At 34.8% G+C, this 20,352-nt stretch overlaps 1 protein-coding gene across 1 annotated transcript; it reads right to left on the reverse strand.

Annotated features, from left to right (window-relative positions):
- Positions 1-967: 967 nt before the first annotated feature.
- LOC134845901 (uncharacterized) lies at positions 968-5,873 on the reverse strand. Its single transcript, XM_063863024.1, has 3 exons — positions 5,544-5,873; positions 2,086-2,924; positions 968-1,628 (listed from the first exon to the last, which is right to left on the reverse strand). Exons 1-3 carry the CDS (start codon positions 5,702-5,704, stop codon positions 1,117-1,119), a joined length of 1,512 nt encoding a protein of 503 aa, XP_063719094.1. The 5' UTR covers positions 5,705-5,873; the 3' UTR covers positions 968-1,116.
- Positions 5,874-20,352: the final 14,479 nt, after the last annotated feature.

Consider the following 20,352-nt stretch of genomic DNA (forward strand, 5'->3'; position numbering starts at 1 on the left):
AGGCACCCTAACACAATAAGTCCGTCAGTTTTTTCGTGAACTAGATCAATAAATCTGTCAGCTTCAAGCTCTAGTATCATGAGTAGCTGCTTTACTACCGGTTGTTCTTGAACTAATTTTAGTTGTGGTTTGGAAACGTTTTTTGTTAACTAAGTTTTCTATATTTCCAAATGTTCTATCAAGGAGCGGATCTAGGATTTTCGTGAGAGGGACAAAAAGCATTTTTAGGCACTTTTTGGTTTATTTTGACAAAAAAAAATCGGCTCTTTTCGGCGCGCGCTTCCCCTCAAAATTAATATATTTTGGCAATTTTAGTATATATATTAGAAAATTTTTGGGTTAGTCAGCCAAACATGGATATCTTTATTAATCTCAAAATAGTACAAAACAAGGGGCCTTTGGATCGGCAGGGGGTCGAATCCCTGAGAGAGGGCGTCCGCCCCCCCCCCCTTAATCCGCCCCTGGTTCTATCATAATTCTCATCAATCTGGGCTGTTGAGTGGAAAAATTTTTTACGTTAGGTTCATTGAGACTAGTAAACAAATTTTAATTTTTTCTTATCAATTTAGCCTTTTTCAGCGCAAATCAGTCATGCCAACAGGTATCAAAGTTCCAACATTACTTGGAAAACAATTTTTCAGTTTTTGAAAATTGAATTTTATAGTCCATAACTGCATGTGTTTTGGACTATTTAAAGCACAGGAACTTGATTGATGGAAAATGTTGTGGCTGAAAAATGTCTTGAAATAATCACAGGTAACGTTGACCCCAAGTTACTTCTCAACGATTAATAAACAACGCGTAGCAAAAATCAGGATCTATTATCACAGAGAACGTTTTTATCCCGATTTTCGCAACGTGTTGTTTATTAATCCTTGGGAAGTAACTTCGGGTCAACATTACCTGTGATTATTTCAAGGAATTTATGACTCTTAAAAATTGGAGCTAGTGTTTAATTGAAAAAGTGTTTTAACTAATTGTATGATTTTTGTTAATAAAAATTTCACAAATGTAAAGACAGTCGGAACATTCGGGGTTTTGCTACAGTATCTAGTAGACGATTTAAAACAATATACAACAATTGTACATGAGTGGAATTAAAATCACTACCATAATTCACGATATTTCATCGGCTAATAAAACATAGTTATCTGTACAACTGTACACTCTAAAAATAACAACACCAGCCAAACCAACTGCAGATAAAAAAACATAGAGCATAAAGCTGAAGTAGCTCAGCCATGTCGCTAATGTATCGTCATAAGTCAACAATGAGTAATCTCCAAAACCAATGCTACTGATTGTTATGTAACAGAAGTACAATGACGTAACAAAACCCATTTCGTCTTGTCTGAAAGTGTCAATCAGGGTCGCGGCTACGAAGACGAAAAGCCCGTAAAAAATCAGAAGGAATATAATGATGACAATGATTTTGCGGGACTGGGTAGGAATCGACTTAGCCACAGTTTTGCTCCTCAAGAGAAGAAGTTTTTCAAACTTGACCAGCAGTTGGTGCACAATCTCCCCCCAGTAGGAGACGACGCTGAAGAAAAGGGGGACTCCTACAATTCCATAAATGATGGTGATGGTTTTACCGAGTGAAGTGGTTGGCACTATGTTTCCGTACCCTGAAATTCATTCAAAGATAATGACGCTCATCTTTATTTAAAACTTTTCTTTCGAAAATTTCGGCCGAGTGTAGGTGGCTCAGAAGAATTGAGATTTTTGACTCCTTGTTTCCATTGGCACAAAAATTTTCTGCACTTCATACTAACATGGATAAAATATCAAAGTCACACAATCTATAGCTGTTTGAAACCTGAATACTAAACGTTTTTCGAAAATCCAGAGGCGTTCGTGTGCCAAAATTAAAAATTTCAGATCAATTTATGTATAAGTTACCAGGTTATGGTATATGGTATAGATTTCTCATGTTACAAACAGAGGCGGATCTAGGATTTTCACGAAGGATTTTCGAAAATTTTGTCGACCTTTTTTTCGTTGACTAAGTTGAGTTATAAACAATTTAATCAAAATGACAAGAAAGATGAAAATTGATAATCGTGTTTATTTTGAAAAACTCACCAATAGTTGTGACGACAGTGAAACTGTAGAATAAAGCATTGGGCCATGTCCAGATAGTCTCTTTGCCCAGTTTTGACTCCCAATATTTTTCCAACTCGGTCGAATTGTGTCGCAACTGTTTCAGCGCCCCTGCCAGAAACTCGGTCACATTTGAGAACTCCGCGTTGTAGGTTCGCTCCAGCCACTCTTGTATGAAATCGAACAGCAAAAAGTCGTTTTCTGAGGTCACGCGAACAGCTCCTTGTTGCTCAACTGTGTGGAAAATTACCATACCAAGTAGTAAATACAAAATAAGTATTAAAATTCCGATTATTGACATGGGAGCGGCGCTGATATTGTTAAATTCGCTGTAGAAACCAGTGCGAATTTTTCTTCTTTGAGGGAGTGATTTACAACATGGATCGCAATGGTAGCCATCCAGTGCAACATATTGTGACTCTAAACTATTTTCTCTTGAAAAAGAATATTTTAAATGAAGTGGCTTTTGTTCTATTGATTCAAAGTCGGAGCATATGCTGCTGTTATCCATTAGCAAATCAACATTCTCAGCAGGAGATTCTTCTGTTTTGATGTTTGTTTTGCCGTTAGAAGTTTTTTCATCTCCACATTTGACCATTTCAATTATTTCTTTCGCCTCATGGAACATTTCAGCTGATATGAAATTGGATGAACTATTGGCGGTAGACTTGCTGTCGACGTGCGTTTGGGATTCCACAAGACGTTTTTGACTGCTATTTTGATCTTTGCAGACGCATCGGCAGGTTTTGCTGGCAACAAATGCAATTTCACCATTTAGCGAGTTTCTATGATATCCATTTTTTGGTGCTTCACTAGCCGCCCTTAAACACAAAAGCACTTTATGGAGTGGACTTTAGATATGGAGAGTACTATTAGAGAGCCGAAACATCAATTCAGCTACAGATGCTGTAGCTGAAAAAGTTGGCGCGTTCAAGAGTGCCAAAGTATTAAAAGACCGGAAAATAAAAAGTGTTCAAGAGTGCCAAAAATTGACGCTTTATGCTATTAGTCACGTTTTGTCCTTGCTTCGAAGAAATTTCCTCCATCTTCCAGTGGGGGGCTATTCTCATGACGGAAGGACCGAATGATGGAATTTTTCAACCAATCATAATCGTTAGTCATTTTTACTCATTGAATGATTTTTGCAAAATTGATCTCAAAATTTGCAGAAACTGGTTTAGGGGCAATTTTGGTTTTTAAGGCCTAATTTTTTTTTCCAAATTGAAATTTCCGCGATTTCTGTGAGAAATTTGAAGACTCAATTCTGAATGGCTGAAAATAACTGAAAATAAGTTTCCAACGTTCGGCCCCTCCATCACGAGGGACCCCACCTTCCAACGGATTTAAGTTGTTGTTTTGAGACACTTTGTTGATTATTTATGTATTGTTTGCAAACAAACTTTTAAGAAGCTAATATAGTGAGGGACGATTGTTATTTTATTTGATGCGTCCATAATTACGTTGGTTTATTGCTGCTTTTCTCGTCAGCGACTGAGCATCTATTGTTCACTTTTGCTCGGTCACCGTAAGCTTCATTTTGTAAATAAAGTTTGTGCACTATTGAACATTTTCTTGCTTTTGGTACTCTTTTACTTCGGCACTCGTGTACTTCGGCCTTCTTGTACTGCATTTGTCATCCACATGAATTTTCTATTTTCCAGATTGCAATGGAAGGATCAAGGTAGCATCCTCCTTCTTGATAGACTAAGTTAAAAGTTACCACCCCACCGTTTAATCTGGTTTGAAATAACCATAAGCACTGGGCGTAGAAAAGATGATTCTGATTAGCTATCATCATTGTCCCCTTTAAGAAAAGTCGGAATCCCCTTTAACTCTACTGCAAAGTCTTGAAAAGTAATTGAGCTTACAGACCAAACCAGACAGTTTGTATCATGTATCAGGGCGAAGCCCTAAATGTTCAAGTTGCTCTTTAACGTCAAAAAAAATTTTTATTTGAAACTTTGATTTTATTTTTTTTTCTATTTTTTTTTTTAAATTATCGCTAAGTTTTTGCATTAAAAATATCACAGTTGTTCACAGTAGATTTATTTTTAATTTCAGGATAGTTTTAAATTAAAAAAATTAAAAGTTTTGTGAATATTTGAGGCCTGGGAATCAATCTCCTTCCTGCTTTATTCGTCTGACGGAAAAACGACACGACAAAATCTCAGCTGATGGTCAGTAAGTCTGACCAAAAACGAGAATTGTTTTTGCTAAAATGCTCGTCAATATATCTTCCAAAAACATAGGCTTCAAATTTTTCGACATTCGCAGAAATATTAAACAGCCAAGTAAATTAAGCTTTTTTGCAGTAAAATACGTCGGTGACAATGCTTTAAAGATATAGATTTTTACTGATGATAATGAAATTTATTGGATTTGTTGGTTACAAAAATGATCAATTAAACTGCACCAGATGATCCGTTACACGGTCCAATTTTGCCACAACAATCGACTATCTGCACAGCATTTAACCGGATACCTGTTTTCTGTGCGAGTTGCATCGCATTATCCAATCACACTGGGGCGGATTTAGGGGAGGGGGGCGGGGGGATGGACGCTTCTTTCTCTCAAGGATTCGACCTCCTGCCGACCCAAAAGGTCCCCCCTTTGTACTATTTTGAGATATCCACTTTTGTTGACAGACATGAAAAATTTTCTAAAGGCGCCTTTGGCGCCAATATATACGTAATTTGAGGCCCAAAAAAAAACGCAATTTCTTGGTCAAAAATTTCGAAAAAGTGCCTAAAAACACTTTTTTTGGCCTGTTTTTTTTCAAAATTTTGCCTGCCGCGCTGAAAATTTTGCCAAAACAGTCTTTTTGTTAGTGTTTTTGGTGCTTTGAGAGAGCTCGAAAAATCAATAGGTCCGACCTAAAAAAATGGTCGACACTAGTTTCGAAAATTTTCTGCCCCTCCGCCCCTCGAGAAAATCCTAGATACGCCCCTGCAATCACTCTTTGTGTAAAATTTCCGAAGAAAATTTCTAGTTTTGAGGAACGGGGTTGATTAATAATCGATTAATTGTAGATTAGATTTTTAATATAAAATAATAATCAGGTCTACTTACACTAAAGATCTTAACGATTGAATGATCTTCGGCATCATGGTGAAATAAAAATCTTAAACATAACCTAAATCGAGTTTTTTGTTATGTTCTATATTGTTAAAATAATGCAGCTCAAGTCATGACTAAAACCACTATTATGAACTTTCACTCAACTTTTTTTGCATTTTTTTCGTCAGTGCTAATTTGCGGTGAAATTTTTAATAAAACCATAATGCTTCACCACTATATAATCGAAACAAAAAAGTCTTTGTTCAAGAATAAAAATTGACTTTCCCAATTCTGTGCCAATTTTTCCAATTTTTATGCATAGCTTATTTGAAATACAAAGCGTTTATTACAACGCGATTTAATAAAAATTGAATTTTTCTAACCGAATACTCCGACCATCTTTTGAAAGAGTAGGAGCATTGTCACCAGTTTCCAACATAAAAGATCCCATGTTCAGACCCTCCGTCTCTTCCGCGTCTAGTGCATATCGCGTAGGTCCTTTCAAACGTCGGTGTCTTCCGATAAGCAAGCTGAATAAATTCATGATCACAGTTTTATTGTGCTTCAAAAACGGCTGTTTTTAGATTTGAAGTTTGAGCACATATCGGCAGCTTAAAATTTTTTGCTGTATTTAGTAAGCTAATACGCAAGATATAATTATTTGGGATGTAAATTTTGCATTTACGTAACTGACAGTCATAATTTATGTTCAAATGGGCCTATGATTGTTTAAAAAATATAAATAAATGCTTGCAAAAAATGGCGCTGAATTTTTTTTACATATGCAATTCAATTTCGTAACGAAATAAAATATTGTAATGTTGTGTTATTGCAGTGTATAAAAATTAACTAAACTACATAACATATGGTAGTCTAGTATTACCATATGAGCACGAAACAACGCCAAAGATATGCTTGATGAAGCGAAAAAGTCAATGAACAAGCTGAAGCAACTAGGTAGCGAAAGTTTACAGTGTTATGAGTTAGTATACCACATGTTTGGTTAGTAATTATGTCTGCAATCCAATGATAATTATTTAACCATTCAGTGAGTAACCCAAGCCCGAGCTCCAAAACCATTGTCAAGTTTTCCTCCCCATAGAAAAAGAACCCTTTCACAAGCAGAAGCGTTAGTATCAGGGGCGGATTTAGGAGGGTTTGGACGCTCGTCGGGATTCGACATCTCACCATCATTCAGTTGGTGCCAAAACAGACTCAATTAACATTTTTGGCTCTTTATCCTCCTCTCCCCTCTTTATTGGCTCCTTGTTCCCAATATTTTCAAATTTTACAAATGAAAAATTTGGTCACAATTTTTTTCCGACTGATTATAGTGATTTTGACACGCAACTTAATTGAATCATGACAAACATATTTGTTCTTCTTAGCTAACCTTTTAAAACCACTTTTTACATTCAATATGAATGTTGGTGGAAGTGAGTGGGGAGAAAAGTTAAAGAGCCCAGTTTCAAACTACAAAAGTTTGAAGAATATTTATTGCCAACTACTGTATAAAATTGAGTGCCAAAAATGATTGTGAAATAATTGCCCAGTAATGGAAAAATTTAAATAATGTAAAATTATTCGATCAAGTTTAAAGTTCGCCCTGATGCGAGCAGTTTTGTTTCCATTTCAGATTACCACTCAATCTGAAAGGGAAACAAAACTGCTCGAATCAGGGCGAAGCCTTGAATAATCCGGCCGCCTTTTCAGCTTTATCGAATAATGTTCACTTTTGACGCTATGCCAAGTACAAACTGAAACATTTTGCTTAAAAGAAAGTACTAAATAGAACAAATAGCATGCCTCAACTTAAATTGGAACAATTACTAAGACGCATTTAGTCTCATTCTGAAAACTTTTCCTATATCTTGATTTTTCCACCAAAAATGGTTACCAAAATTAATTACCCTAGGTATATGTCACATTTTTATCTCTCGGTTGATAATCATAAGTATTTATATTCCGAAATACGAAAAAAGTGCGCAATATCTATGCTTTGTGTGATTTTTTTGTTCAGTCAATTTTCGACTTGTTAACAAAGCATTTTTGACGGAGTTTTTTAAACCATCTGAGAGATATCGTTATCTTAGGCCCAGTTTTTAAAAAAAAAAACATTTCACTTGAGATATTTTCGTAAAGTAACGGGCGCTTACAAAAATTATTGATTTGGTCAGTTTGAGATAACAAAAGTGCGGTATACTGTGTACTTATAACATGTGTAAGGAACAAACTTATGCGTTCAGCAAAGTAATTGAGGTCAGAAATTTAATCCTACTATCACAATAGGGATAAAATAAAGAAAAATGAAAAGAAAAGCTTTTTTTTTTAAATTTTGTTCCGACTTTTGAAACGAAAGTAACAGAACATTTGCGCTCGGGTGGTTTTTTTTCTTCAGAAAAATGTTGACTTTTCAACTGGTCATTTTTGACTCAATTTGTAAATTTTATTCAAAAAGTATGGATGCACTGAGCTGAAATTAAAAAAAAATCAGTTGTGATCATTTTTGTAAAATTATATTTGTTTAAATATTACCAATTTGGCCGATTTGGGACGATTGACCACTACGTTAGAAATGGATAAATAATCCGTCTAAAAAATTGTTCCAATATGGTTGTAGTAGGCTATTACCCATAACTTTCATGTGAGTAGAAACTACCAGAGGGAGCAAAACCTACCACTTTGTACTTTATGTTGGCGTCTGGGATGATTTTCACAAAAAATCTCAAATTAAAAAGAAAATTTTTTCCAGTTTTTTGATTACATTTAATTTTTCGATGTTATTACTGCTTCATAGACCTTAAAACTTAAAAGGCAGTCGGAACATTTAGGGCAATGCCCTGATACGAGTTGTTTTGTTTTCCTTATAATTAAGTGCAGTCAGAACATTCAAGTGCAGTCGGAACATTCAAGTGCGGTCGGAACATTCAGGGCTTTGCCCTGATATACGAGCAGTCTTGTTAAGTTTTACTAAGTGCTGATTGACCGTATGTGCAAAAACAATCCAATGCTGATCTAATTGATCCGAACAAAACAAAAAACAGAAATTCAAAAAATGTTTGGCTGAATTTTGCACAAAAATTGATAAAGAGAAAACTGTTTTTAAAATAACAAAAATCGAGGTATTTTGAATTCCAATAAGTAATGCCAAAAAAAATTTCAAACGAGTCTACGATAAAAACATAAAAAAGTAATTTTTGTAAAAGAGAAAACCACTACGTTAGAAACTTAGCAATAATACAGCATAGATTAGCAGTTGCAGTAACCTTGATATTGGTCCAACTTGAGGGTTTTAGAAAGCTAATCAATTTAACATACCTACTTAGACTGAAATAAACACTAACCGAATCACAAGAAAATAAAGAATAAGGTATATAGTAAAATCACTCTTGCCGAACAAAAACGAAGAGCTACACTTTCATCATATTTGGGATGGAAGAAGCACAACGCCCATTCACATTCAGACTAGAAAAAGTCGATGTAAACACCAAAGATATTGGCCTGTAACTTTTGCAAAAACTTAAAAAAACTATTTTTGTATCACGTTCGCGTCTTATAAAACATTTCTTTAAGCCACAAAAGGTTCTAAAAAGTTACATCAGCTTTGTGAAAAATTGGACGAGGAGAAAAGGTTGCTATCTCGCTTGACGAAAGTAAGCTCAACTAAAAATCGCAGAAGTGGCTCAGCATCACGATGATTGAATTCGGCGAGTACCCATCAATAAAAAAATTAGTGCTACTTGAAAACTTGTCCCTAGAAGAATTTTATTAATTCAAATCACTTCATGGAGACAACAATCCGCTCGGCAAAATTTTAATAGAATCTAGCCGCATGTGGTACTGCTACGGCAGTAGCCAGATGTTACCTAAAAAAGTCGGTAATTATAGTATGTAATGCCGGTCAAGGTTAAGTTTATGATGCAATGCATCAAAAAGATTGCTATCAGATTCAGTGTGCTAAACATCAATGATGAAATATGTGCCTATTGATCAATCTGTAGAAAAAAGGTTGAATCGTAAATTGCTCAATTCAACTTTAAAATACATCTAGTTTTTAGCTAAGATCGCTTGATATCACATGGTGCAGCCAAAAAGATTTACAAATTGAGAGAACAGCACGGGAACCCGGTGTACTGGGCAACGACTTAACTAGACAATCATCGTTTTAAAAATACTTGGACCAGTTTATGATGGCAGCAACAGTAGAAGAAAATGTGGTTCCCAAAATAGTACTGCTATATCCAATTAAAAATCAATAGAATCAATACTTAGGCCCAGATAGAAAGAAGCCAGAATATAACAAGATATGCATGCAAAATCAAAAATTGCAGCAGAAATTACATGAAACAAAACAGGAGGTGACAGGAAGGAGGTAAAAATGGTTCCTATTGTCAGAGTTATTTGTCATTCCAAGAGGTCAAAAGTGTCAGATACGGGAGGCACAAACTGCGTCCAAGGGCAAAAGACATATTGGAGTCATAAGAAACGTTCCATGCAGCCCTAACTGCACAAGCAGTCAAGTCAAAACTAAAAACGCTATAACATGAATTAGTTATGACCTCTTTGTCTCGAAGATCTGAAAGGTGACACAGCTCGACACACCTACGTTCAACACGGCGCTAGGTAATTAAAACAACAGGTCATTATGACCATAAGACTTTAGGACGTCAAATAAAAGTTATTACAAGTAAAATGAGCAGTTCAATTTTAGGCTTTTTCAATTTCTCAGAAACACAATGTGGAGAATAGCGTGTAGAGTTGATTTAAAGTTCCAACAAAAACTGTTGTCGTCTTAACAGCTGTCGTTTTATTTGCCAGTCTACGTTCGGTGCACTTTCTTCGGACAAAATATTGAACAGTGCTCAGAAGTTTGAACACAGTAAACATACAACAGATTAATGTCCATCACAAATAAAAATAAAATAAGAATCGATAGAGTTCAGAGCACCTCAAAACAGATGTAATCATTCAAAAGTTTCGGACAAGTCAAGAAACAGTATAGGTATGGTAACACTTTTTCTGTAACGCTTTTGAAGAAATCGAGAAGCAGTTGCATTAATTACAAAAAAAGTGTTTTGAACAACCATTTGAGACAAGAAAAGGATCAAATGCAATGCATCAAAATCAGTTTGTGGTTGCGCGCTGATTCCGAATATTCAAGAAATGTGAGCTGAAAGGCTTAGTCAGCATGTTGAAAAAAAGCTCGAAAATCAAATAAGAGTTTTCCTTTCTAACTTATTGGTTCAACTCTCGTACAGTTCAATATCGCAATGATTATATATACCAGGTAATTTTTTATTGAAGATTTTTTTTTTAAGTTGAAATTTGCCAATTTGGCTCGTTTGCCGAAGTAAAATAAAAATTAGTAAAAATTAAACCGTTCTACTTTGAATTGAGGAAAGCAATTCCCTCTTACTAATGCTTGCGCTTTGCGTTTCACCCGCCTGCATAATTTATAGGTTATTTTTTGTTCATATTGTTCGACTGTTGCAAAAGTTAGCATGCAGGCAGTGGCAAAAATATTTGGTCTACATATATGACCTTGAAAAAAAACCAATAAAACTGTTAACGTGATGTTTACGCGAGATGGGGGAAACTCTAAAGCATTACAAGACTTAAAAAAATCACTGTGTACTTTGCATGCCGTCAAAAGGAATAAAAAGAAGACAAAATCAAAGTTTTTGACTTTCATTGATTATTTCTTCATTTTTTAACAAATGAAATACTTTTTTCATTGACTCAAGACGGCAATCGGAACACTCGGTGCTTCAGCTTGATAGGATTAATCTGATTTTTTTGCGTTCAAAACAGCCATTGCTTATCAGATGTGATCAGTGATACCCGATTTCAGATAAAAGTGAAAAATAGTGAGCAGCGCAAGAAAAATCAAATATTAGTGCTTCGCCTTATTAGAAGAAAAATAATTTTTTGGTGCCAACCAACAATCCTCAGTTGGCTAACGAAGATTTCTCAATAGACACATTAGAAAAAGTTATTATTATTTTCGAAGAAAGTGGAGACTATATGTGCTTGGGGTGGTTTTTTATTCAGACCAAATTCGAAAAAAAATTTCCCCCACCTGGAAAACAGACTGCTAAATTAACCTGAATACTAAGACACGCTGAAACGAGTCTAGCTAATTTGCTTCTGTTATACTTTGATGCTAAAACTGTAACGCGAAATATTTACGCGTTGTGAATTATCGCGCACTGATAAATTGTTTCACATTGAAGTAAGGCAAGCTTGTTTGTCGTAATAAATCCATATACGGTTCTAATTCCAACACTTTAAATTTGATATTCTAGCCCAATTTTCAGGGTTTATCAATATTTTATTCACCTAAAACGAGATGAGTTAAGAGGCATTCCAAAAACATAAAGTTTCGCCCTGATACAAGCAGTCAATCTAGATTTTTTCTACGAGGGGGCCCTTTGAGTGGTGGCAGTGCTGGGTCGTACGTTTAGGGGGAAACCGGGTCGAGGTGCTCGATTTTTGTCTCGACTTTCTCGATTAAAAAACGGTATGTCTCGACTTTCTCGACCGGGCTTCGGTATGTTTCGACTTTCTCGACCAAATGTTGGTATGTTTCGACTTTCTCGACCCAACAAAACTAATGTTCGACTTTATTCGACCCAGCTCAGATTTGTTTCGACTTTAGCGACCAAAATTCAATGTTTCGACTCTCGACTTTCTCGACCGACATTTTGTAAAACTTTTGTTGAATCGTATGATCTCTCTAAATTCGCCCTTAAGTTTTAAGCTACCCGATTAAACACCTCAGTTTCAGCAACCTTGAAACCTATATATGATAACCTTAATATGGTTGTTCATTTATCATAACGCTAAAAAAAACTACGATAGCTGATCTTTTAGATTACGTAATCATTTGTTATCTTTTCAAGCTTTCAGCTAACTGGTAAAATTATTGTACTTGTTAGAGTAATTCTATCTGCCTGAGTACAGCACGTGACCATATGACAGTGCCCTTGACCTAGCAAACAATCTTATCTGATGAATCCTTCATACTAATCAAAATGCGTGAAGTGGCAAAATCTTCACGAGTACGGTTGATTTTGTGAAGCTATATGGTGCTTTGAAGTTAATCGTATTTCTTCATTAGAGCACAAACTTTACGAATACCGGCTCCAAATTTTAGAGGTAACGAGCATAAGAGATAACGAGGTTTAGAGCATGTTTAGAGCAGGAGGACAAGTTGCACCCGATTTAACGATATGTTTCAGCAATTTAACGATACTTTCTTCTCAATTTCTGTTTCAATTTTTGAACTAAGTAAAAGTGACACTGTTCAGAAATTGATTAATTAATGTATACAACTCGGTGATTTGCACTGTGAGACCATTCCGACTCATTACTCTTGTCAATTAACTAATGTAACTTTTATACAAAAAATTTCAATTCAAGCAAAATTCGAATCAATTATTCAAAGAGGAGTTGAACATTCGTAATGCCAATATTCGCCCGCAAAAATTTGAGCTCAACAAAACTGGTTGGCTGCATCCAGTTTTGCAGTTTGCGCATTTTTTCCGGATTCTGTTTCAAAATTCGGTTTTTTTCTCAAGTTTTTCAAACACAGATCTAATCATCAGTAAAAATGCTGTTGTCGAAATAAACGATTCTATAAGTATTTTTGTTGAATCACAGATAACAACGTAAAATAAGGAAACGGGTAATGCTTTTTGTGCAATTGAGTGAAAAAATCATCAGCTATAATTATCGGCTCCTGGTATTCTTCGGTATTTCTATTTTTTACTGATTTAGCAATGATTATCAATGGTAGACAAATCCGGCTAGGCAATCGTAATAAACTTTTTATTCTGTTTGTTAAAACATCCACACTTTCGGTAACAGGTGTTTCGGTAAAAAGCAGTAGCTCCTGTTCAGTGATATCCGAGCATGATTGATTTCTTCCATTATTGATATCCGGCCTAGCCAAACTGTGTAGCGTTGGATAATCTTTTTCTCAAATAAGAATAGGTTTGTCGCCATTAGATTTTTCCTTGGGTATAATTTGTGAGATGTCTCCTCGTTTTGCAATTAACTGGTCTTAATATAGTAGAAATAAGTGGACTAAAAATTGCCTTCTTGTTTTTGGGGGATTTATTTAGGAACTACCCATGGATCATAATAAAAACTATTCACCTCTCAAAATTCAAGTTAAAAAAACGGTGGTGTTACACCACCATCCCAATTAAAACCTGTCTTTTTTGCGCTCAGAGACGTCTGAAAAAAGGCAGAATTTGTCTAATGACGATCTCCCTGATTGGGTTCTTTCAAGTGGTCAGTTATATAAATTATATTGATCAATGTGAACCTATAATGGAAGCAATTTATTGTTCCGACTTTCGATACGAAAGTAACGGAATATTTGTGCTCGGGGTGGGTTTTTTTTTCTTCAGACAAATTTCGACTTTTTAACTAGCCATTTCTGACGGAATTTTTTTATATCATTCAAAAGCTATTGTTGTCCTGAGCTCAAATTTGAAAAGATATTTTACCTGTGATTATTTTTCGTAAAGTTACGGGGGTTTAAAGATTGCAATTTTGGCCAATTTGGGACAATTAACGCGCGATATTTCGAGCTATTAACGCGTAAGCGGAGAGTTAATCCGTCTTAGAAATCGTTCCAAATTGGTTCAAAGAACCTTATTTGCCATAATTGGTTGGTTACAAGAAGCGAAATCTACCCTTTTGTACTTTATATGGCGTGTGGGGGGATGATTTTCATAAAAAATTTCAAATTTTCGAAAAAAAAAATTCATTTTGTTTTATTTCATTGAATTTTTTAATGTTATTACTGCTCCAAAAACCTTAAAAGGCAGTCGGAACATTCAGGGCTTCGCCCTGTTACGAGCAGTCTTGTTATTATTAAGTTAAACGCTTTGCTTTCAGGAGCTGGTTACTCGATTTCAATAGGTTGTTTTGTTCCTTGAAGTATTAATGGATCCACCTTTTGGGGATGCGAGTTTTTCTTATTCCAAAATTTCCCGGTCGAATCAAAACATCCTACCCAGTGCTGCAATCGGGAACATGGCTAGTTTTGGATCATCCATCCACAGGGCTATCTTTTCAAAATATTCCATGATTTTGGCAAGATATAATTGTCGAATACTGATATCATGACAAAGGATCCATGTCTTGAACTTATTTTCATAATTAAGTTTCTCAACTTGTGGGATACAAGGATTTTTTTACTATATCCAATATACCTTGGATCATTTAAAAAATAGGCAAGACAATTGCTGTTTTTGTCATGATTTGTTGATATATTCATAATATTTATAATAAGTCCAACAATTCATTGAAGTGTGCATTAGTCAATCTTTTCGCGTTCCATTACGAAGCCAGACTGTGACTAGATAGGCGAAAATTTGATGTCTATAGGTCAGTGGAATCCAGATACCAAAGCCTATTTATATTCCAAATTTTAGGTGGATTCCACATACAAGTAAGTTTTTTCGTGAATTCCGCGTACAAATGCCTGTAACGTAGTTTTTGTGGACACTTTAATTTTTTCGCGGATTCCACAACCAGCGAATATAGCTAGTTGTCTTGGATTCAGCAACTGTAAGCGGATTCGCAAGTTGCACGCGGATTTCCTAATTTTGTTAATTAAACTGAACTAAACCAGTTCATGCGTATAAGTATTTAGAAGCTACAGCTAGAAGTATTATCTTGCAAAAGCGGATTTAAAAGCAAGGTTTTAATCCTTGTCAGCAGAATCACAGTTCAAAACCTAATTCACTAGTTAAATGAATCGTCGATCTACCCTTAAGTTATTCGGATCAGTTTCCTAGCCAGCAAATATTGGGATCATAAATTTGGAAGCACAACATTACATATCATCGAGTGAAATCAAAATTTGGTAGTAGCAACATGCAACATTTTTTACTGTCAGTATTTGATTTGCAACCAAAGCTGAGCTGTAAGTAAACAAAGCATTTTTCAGCATTCGAGATTTCAATTGAAGAAAGCGTGTTTTCAGCATTCAAAATTTTACGGTGCGCTGCCTTGTATAGAGGAACGAACTGAAAAGAATAAGTTATCAGTAATTTAGAGACATTTTTCGTGGATTTTTTATTTATTGCCCCCGCCCCTCTTGGACCTTGATAACGTCTCCCCTTTTTGGACCTTACTAACTATTTTCCCCTTACACATTTAGCAAATTGGTAGCCATTTTCGTACAAATTATGCAATTCAAAACTGTGATCAAATATTTGGGTTTTTAGTTTCATGCTTTCCTACTGTTATTGCTTACAATTGAATTTCTGAAAATCGAAAGAGCTGGGAAAATAGTTGACAAGATCAGTTGGCAGGTTTTGTGATCGAATGTTTGGGAATAAATTGGCAGGAATTGAGATCGAATGATTGGGTGTAGGTCTAAATGAGATTGAACTTGCTGGTGACCCACACCTGGCAAAGAAACCGCTTAATTTTAAAAAGTTACTGTATTTGTTTCTGGGTTCCGTAAAAAAGGTGGAAGCAATTTACAATTTGCGGACTCCACTAAGCACGTAGTTTAATATTTGCTTGTAGATTCCAAAAAAATTTCCGGATTCTGCAAATACGGTTGGTGGCTCCCCAAATTCGCCTGTTTTTAGAGCAATTTTGAGCGGTACATTGTTTTAGCAAATTGTTTATGAAAACCAAAAACCACAAAGAAGATCAGAGAAAAGCAGCATTATTGCATATTCCACAACAAATCTGATTTTAGTCACGGAATCCGGTTATATTTCACAAAATGTCCAGTTTGGCCTCGAAATGTCCTGTTTTATGATTTTAGTTTTGAAAAGAGTTGTTTTTTGCTCATATCAGGGGAAAAATTTAAAGACTTGATCATTTAAAGCTCTAATTAGGACTTTTTAATGAATGGTATATTTTGAAAAAAGTTTTTATGTAGATGTTGTTATCTTTGTGCCCAACTACAGCTCTGCAAAACTTGCTTATTGCTCTGAATACTTCTACTCTCAATGTTTTTCTTAACAAATAAAAGTTCTCAGATTTAATCGTAATTTTCACATGAAATGACATGCCAGCTGTTCAAACTATATTTTTTAATGTTATAGAAAGTATAGATTATAATGCTCCAACCAATGAAAATGGAGACAAATTCTGTGTTTAATTTTTTTTCTCTTTTTTTCCAAATTTTTATGGTTTTCCATGCGAAATCAGACCACAATTGGGCAGGGTCAAGTGATATATCAGTTTTAATCCTTGTTAATAATGATTTGAACAATATTTACTATTTTCAAAGGTTTATGATCATGGTCGAGAAAAATTAGATTTAAAAAATTTAATTATTTAACCGGATTTTGAAAGAATAAAGCGAGTGAACAGGCCTATAAATGAAGTTTTTGTGCCATTTTTTGGGGTTCAAAAAATCAAAAAAAAAATCTGCTAAAAAATAAAAAGTTTAGAAAACTTTCAAAATTTTTTTCTTCGATTTTTTTTTGTTGTTTTTCGACTAAAACTGTTCTCCGTTTTGCCATTATACGAATAGTTTTGAATACATTCAATTTTTAGGTTTTCGTCCAATCTTTTAATCAAACCACGCACAAAAAAAAGACATTCAATTGAAAAAAGTTTTTTTTCAAGATTATGATTGGAGCATTCTGTGCTTTTTGCGCAGCAGCCAGCGATCCTTGCTTACAACTTTTTTTAGTTTGAGCAGTTGATTTTTCTTTGGAATTTAGGACATCGTTTGAAATGAAATATTCCGCAAAACCCTACACGTAATCGTTTGTTGGATAAAGCGATTTCCATTTTTTTCTTAGTTATCGATTTTAATCACCAATTAATTTCAGTCAAAACGTTTTGATGATAACTTTGTAATCAACCAGAAGGTTCTTTTCTTTAGAAACTTCAAAAAGGTCATAAAACTGCCGTAAATTTTAGGTTCAAACTTTGGTGATAGATTTACAAATTCTGAATGTTTTTTCATACGACCTCTCGATCCATTTTGATGTTTTTAATGATTTATCTTCTTATATCAAAAATTGCATCGTAGTCTGGAATCTGTAGCATGCCGTCGGTTTAATCATGATTAGTGTTGTCAATCTTCTTGATACAGCAAAAGATGAAGTTCTTTTTGTTCCGACTTTCGATACGAAAGTAACGGAATATTTGTGCTCGGGGTGGGTTTTTATTTCTTCAGACAAATTTCGACTTTTTAACTAGCCATTTTTGACGGAATTTTTTTACATCATTCGAAAAGTATTGTTGTCCTGAGCTCAAATTTGAGAAGATATTTTACCTGTGATCATTTTTCGTAAAGTTATGGGGGTTTAAAGATTGCCATTTTGGCAAATTTGAGACGATTAACGCGCGATATAATTCGCGCTAATAACGCGTAAGCGAGATTTAATCCGTCTTATCAATCGTTTCAAATTGGTTCAAAGAAGCTTATATGCCTTAATTGATTTGTTAATAGGAGCGAAATTTATAACTTTGTACTTAATATGACGTGTGGTGGAATGTTGTCACAAAAAAACTCAAATTAAAAAAAAAAAATTCTATTTTATTACATTTAAATTTTCATGTTATCACTGCTCCATAGACCTTAAAAGGCAGTCGGAACATTCAAGGCTTCCCCCTAATACAAGCAGTCTTGTTTCCAATTAGGATCATTTTGACATAATTTGTATATTAAATTGAATTCATTTATTAAAACATAAAAAATTGTCTAAAAAACCTTCGAGGTTTTTGCAGCGATCATCGCTCTTTTCTATGATACTTACAATTATGAAATTCTTTTAGTTCATCTTTCACATAAAGGAGAATGGCCAGACCGTTCATAGAAAAGTTGGCCTGGATGATGGGAAAAATACACAACCTGGATCATCGAAATAAAACTGGCCTGGAGAATTGGAAAAACAAATCGGCCCGCATCATTCAAAACTTGCCAACTTCATTCAAGGGCTTCTGAATTAAATGATTATCTTGCAGAGACCATGTTCGATTGGTAAGATCAAGCATGATCATGAAAAGATTAATGCTTCTGGTAAAATGATGCGTTATTGGAACATTGGGTAGTTCAGACTCGATGGGAAAATGTTTTGGCATTGCTCAAGCTCTTTTAGCCAAAGTTCTTTCTTTTAGCCGTAAACCAAAGAATGATCGACCAAAAAATTTACATCAAAATTATTGATTGAATGTTCTATCACTGTTGTAAACAGTTTCTGCCAGTAACGTTTCGGGTTAAAATTGCAAGGCTCAGTTTCGCTTGATGAAAATTGCTTCTGATGAGTTCATCATTCTGGTGCCGCGGCAACTCGCAACGAAAACCAACTCACAAAAAATTCAACTCGTCTAAGACTCGACAGATATTTTCTCTTAATTTAATTGTAAAACAAAAATGCAGTAAATTATCAAAGGCTTTGAGGCTTTAAAATTTTCTTTGACATAAAGATTTTCTACAGATCGAAAATAAATGGAAGAGCTTTTAGCTGCAAATTTAGATCATAGTTTTGATAGTTTCTGATCGTTTCTGATATTCTCTATTGCAAGTCCTCATATTTACAGCTTCAGAGTATTTATAGGGTTTTAGTCCTGATTAGAAACGAATCAGACAATTTTCGGTTAAACTTTGCTCCTTCTCAAATTTGACTAAATAACTTTGATACTTATGGGTGAACATAAATCATTCCTAATTGAAATCTTTGATGCTAGCCTCTAACCGAACTGTTTTTTTAGTTTGCATTCAGCGCCTTGTTAAAATGATTCCATATAGCTAGTTTAAAACCTGAGTCTGCTCGTTGAGTTCCACGTATATATTCCCCCTCCCAATTTTTTTTTCGAAACAACCAAGATACGGCTTGAGTTGCTCAATTTTAGTTGTCGTGGAGTACAGAGCTTCGAGTGACAGCTTCATGTAACTCTGAAATGAGAGCCAGCGCAAAATAGGACTTCACTTTGATTCGACTTTACTCCGTGTCTTTTTTGCAATCAACCACCATTTCCAAGTTTTTTGCTAACTGGCCTGTGCAAACTGAAAAAAACTTTTGTAATTTTTGTGGTTAGTCTGGACATGAGTTTAAAATTTCTGTAGGCTCTAATAAAAGGTTAAATTCGAGCAACACAAATACAAAATTTAGGCGTTGTTGTCTAAGTTCTAAAATTTACGAGATGCCTTTTTGCGAGTTGTCTTTTGTAGCGAGTTGTCGAGTTACGATGCCCTAAATATGAATAATTGCAACAAAAGTTATCAATAATTCCTTAACATCATCAAAAGCGTGAGCTTTTTTTGCAGCTGAAAGCTCTTTCATTTAATTTTGAAGCTTAAAATGAAAGATCGCTTAAAAGAAACCTTAATAAGAATGAAACTGTGACGCCTCAAAAGCTTTGTTATTTTACCGCCTTTTTGTTACACATTCAGATTGAAGAAAAATGTAATTTTTTTGAGTTTCATACGCCTTAGGGTGTTTATAGGATTTTCCAGATTTGAATCAAATCAAGCTATTTTCGGTTAGACTTTGCTTTGTTTTTTAACGCATTTTGTCGTAATTGCTGAAATATACGAGTTTGTTTTTTTGCGAGTTGTCTTTTGTTGCAAGCCTTAGGCATCATCCTCTTCAGTGTCTTTTTTGAAATCGAAGTAGAGATTGTTCAATTGACCTAAAAACTAGCGAAACTTAAGGCTCCTTTAAAAAAATACAGTTTACTGAAGTCAAAGCGTTATTTTGATATATTTTCATATATTTGACATTTTCATATGCACAAGATATTTCATTTTTGCTTTCATCGTTAGTGGTATGCTCACACAATAATACTGGTGCTTATATCCATTTAAATGTTAGCTCTTCCAGCCAGGTAGTATTAGGAAGAAAATTTGATATCAGTTGTGATTATAATACGTCAGGTTCAAAAGTTATAAAGACTCTGGTCGTCGTACGAGCTTGAGTGACATGTCTTGAGGAATAAACTTCTGTTTCATTTTTAGTGGATGTCGAGAACAGCTGTTATTGCCCTAGTTAACAATTGCATGCAATTGTATGTTGGCTGAAAAAACGTTTCCAGACTTTTGGGCTATCGCGATGTCATGTCGATGGTCATAAAAAAGTTAATTTAGGCAAATATAGACCCCTCCCACGGAAAAATGTTTTCAAATAAGATGAAAAATTAAATTAAAATTATCCAGCAAACTAAAATAAATTAAGCTCTAAAAGTATACTTACT

Source organism: Symsagittifera roscoffensis, chromosome 5 (assembly GCF_963678635.1).
Source record: "Symsagittifera roscoffensis chromosome 5, txSymRosc1.1, whole genome shotgun sequence".
In the NCBI taxonomy this organism is placed as follows: Eukaryota; Metazoa; Xenacoelomorpha; order Acoela; family Convolutidae; genus Symsagittifera; species Symsagittifera roscoffensis.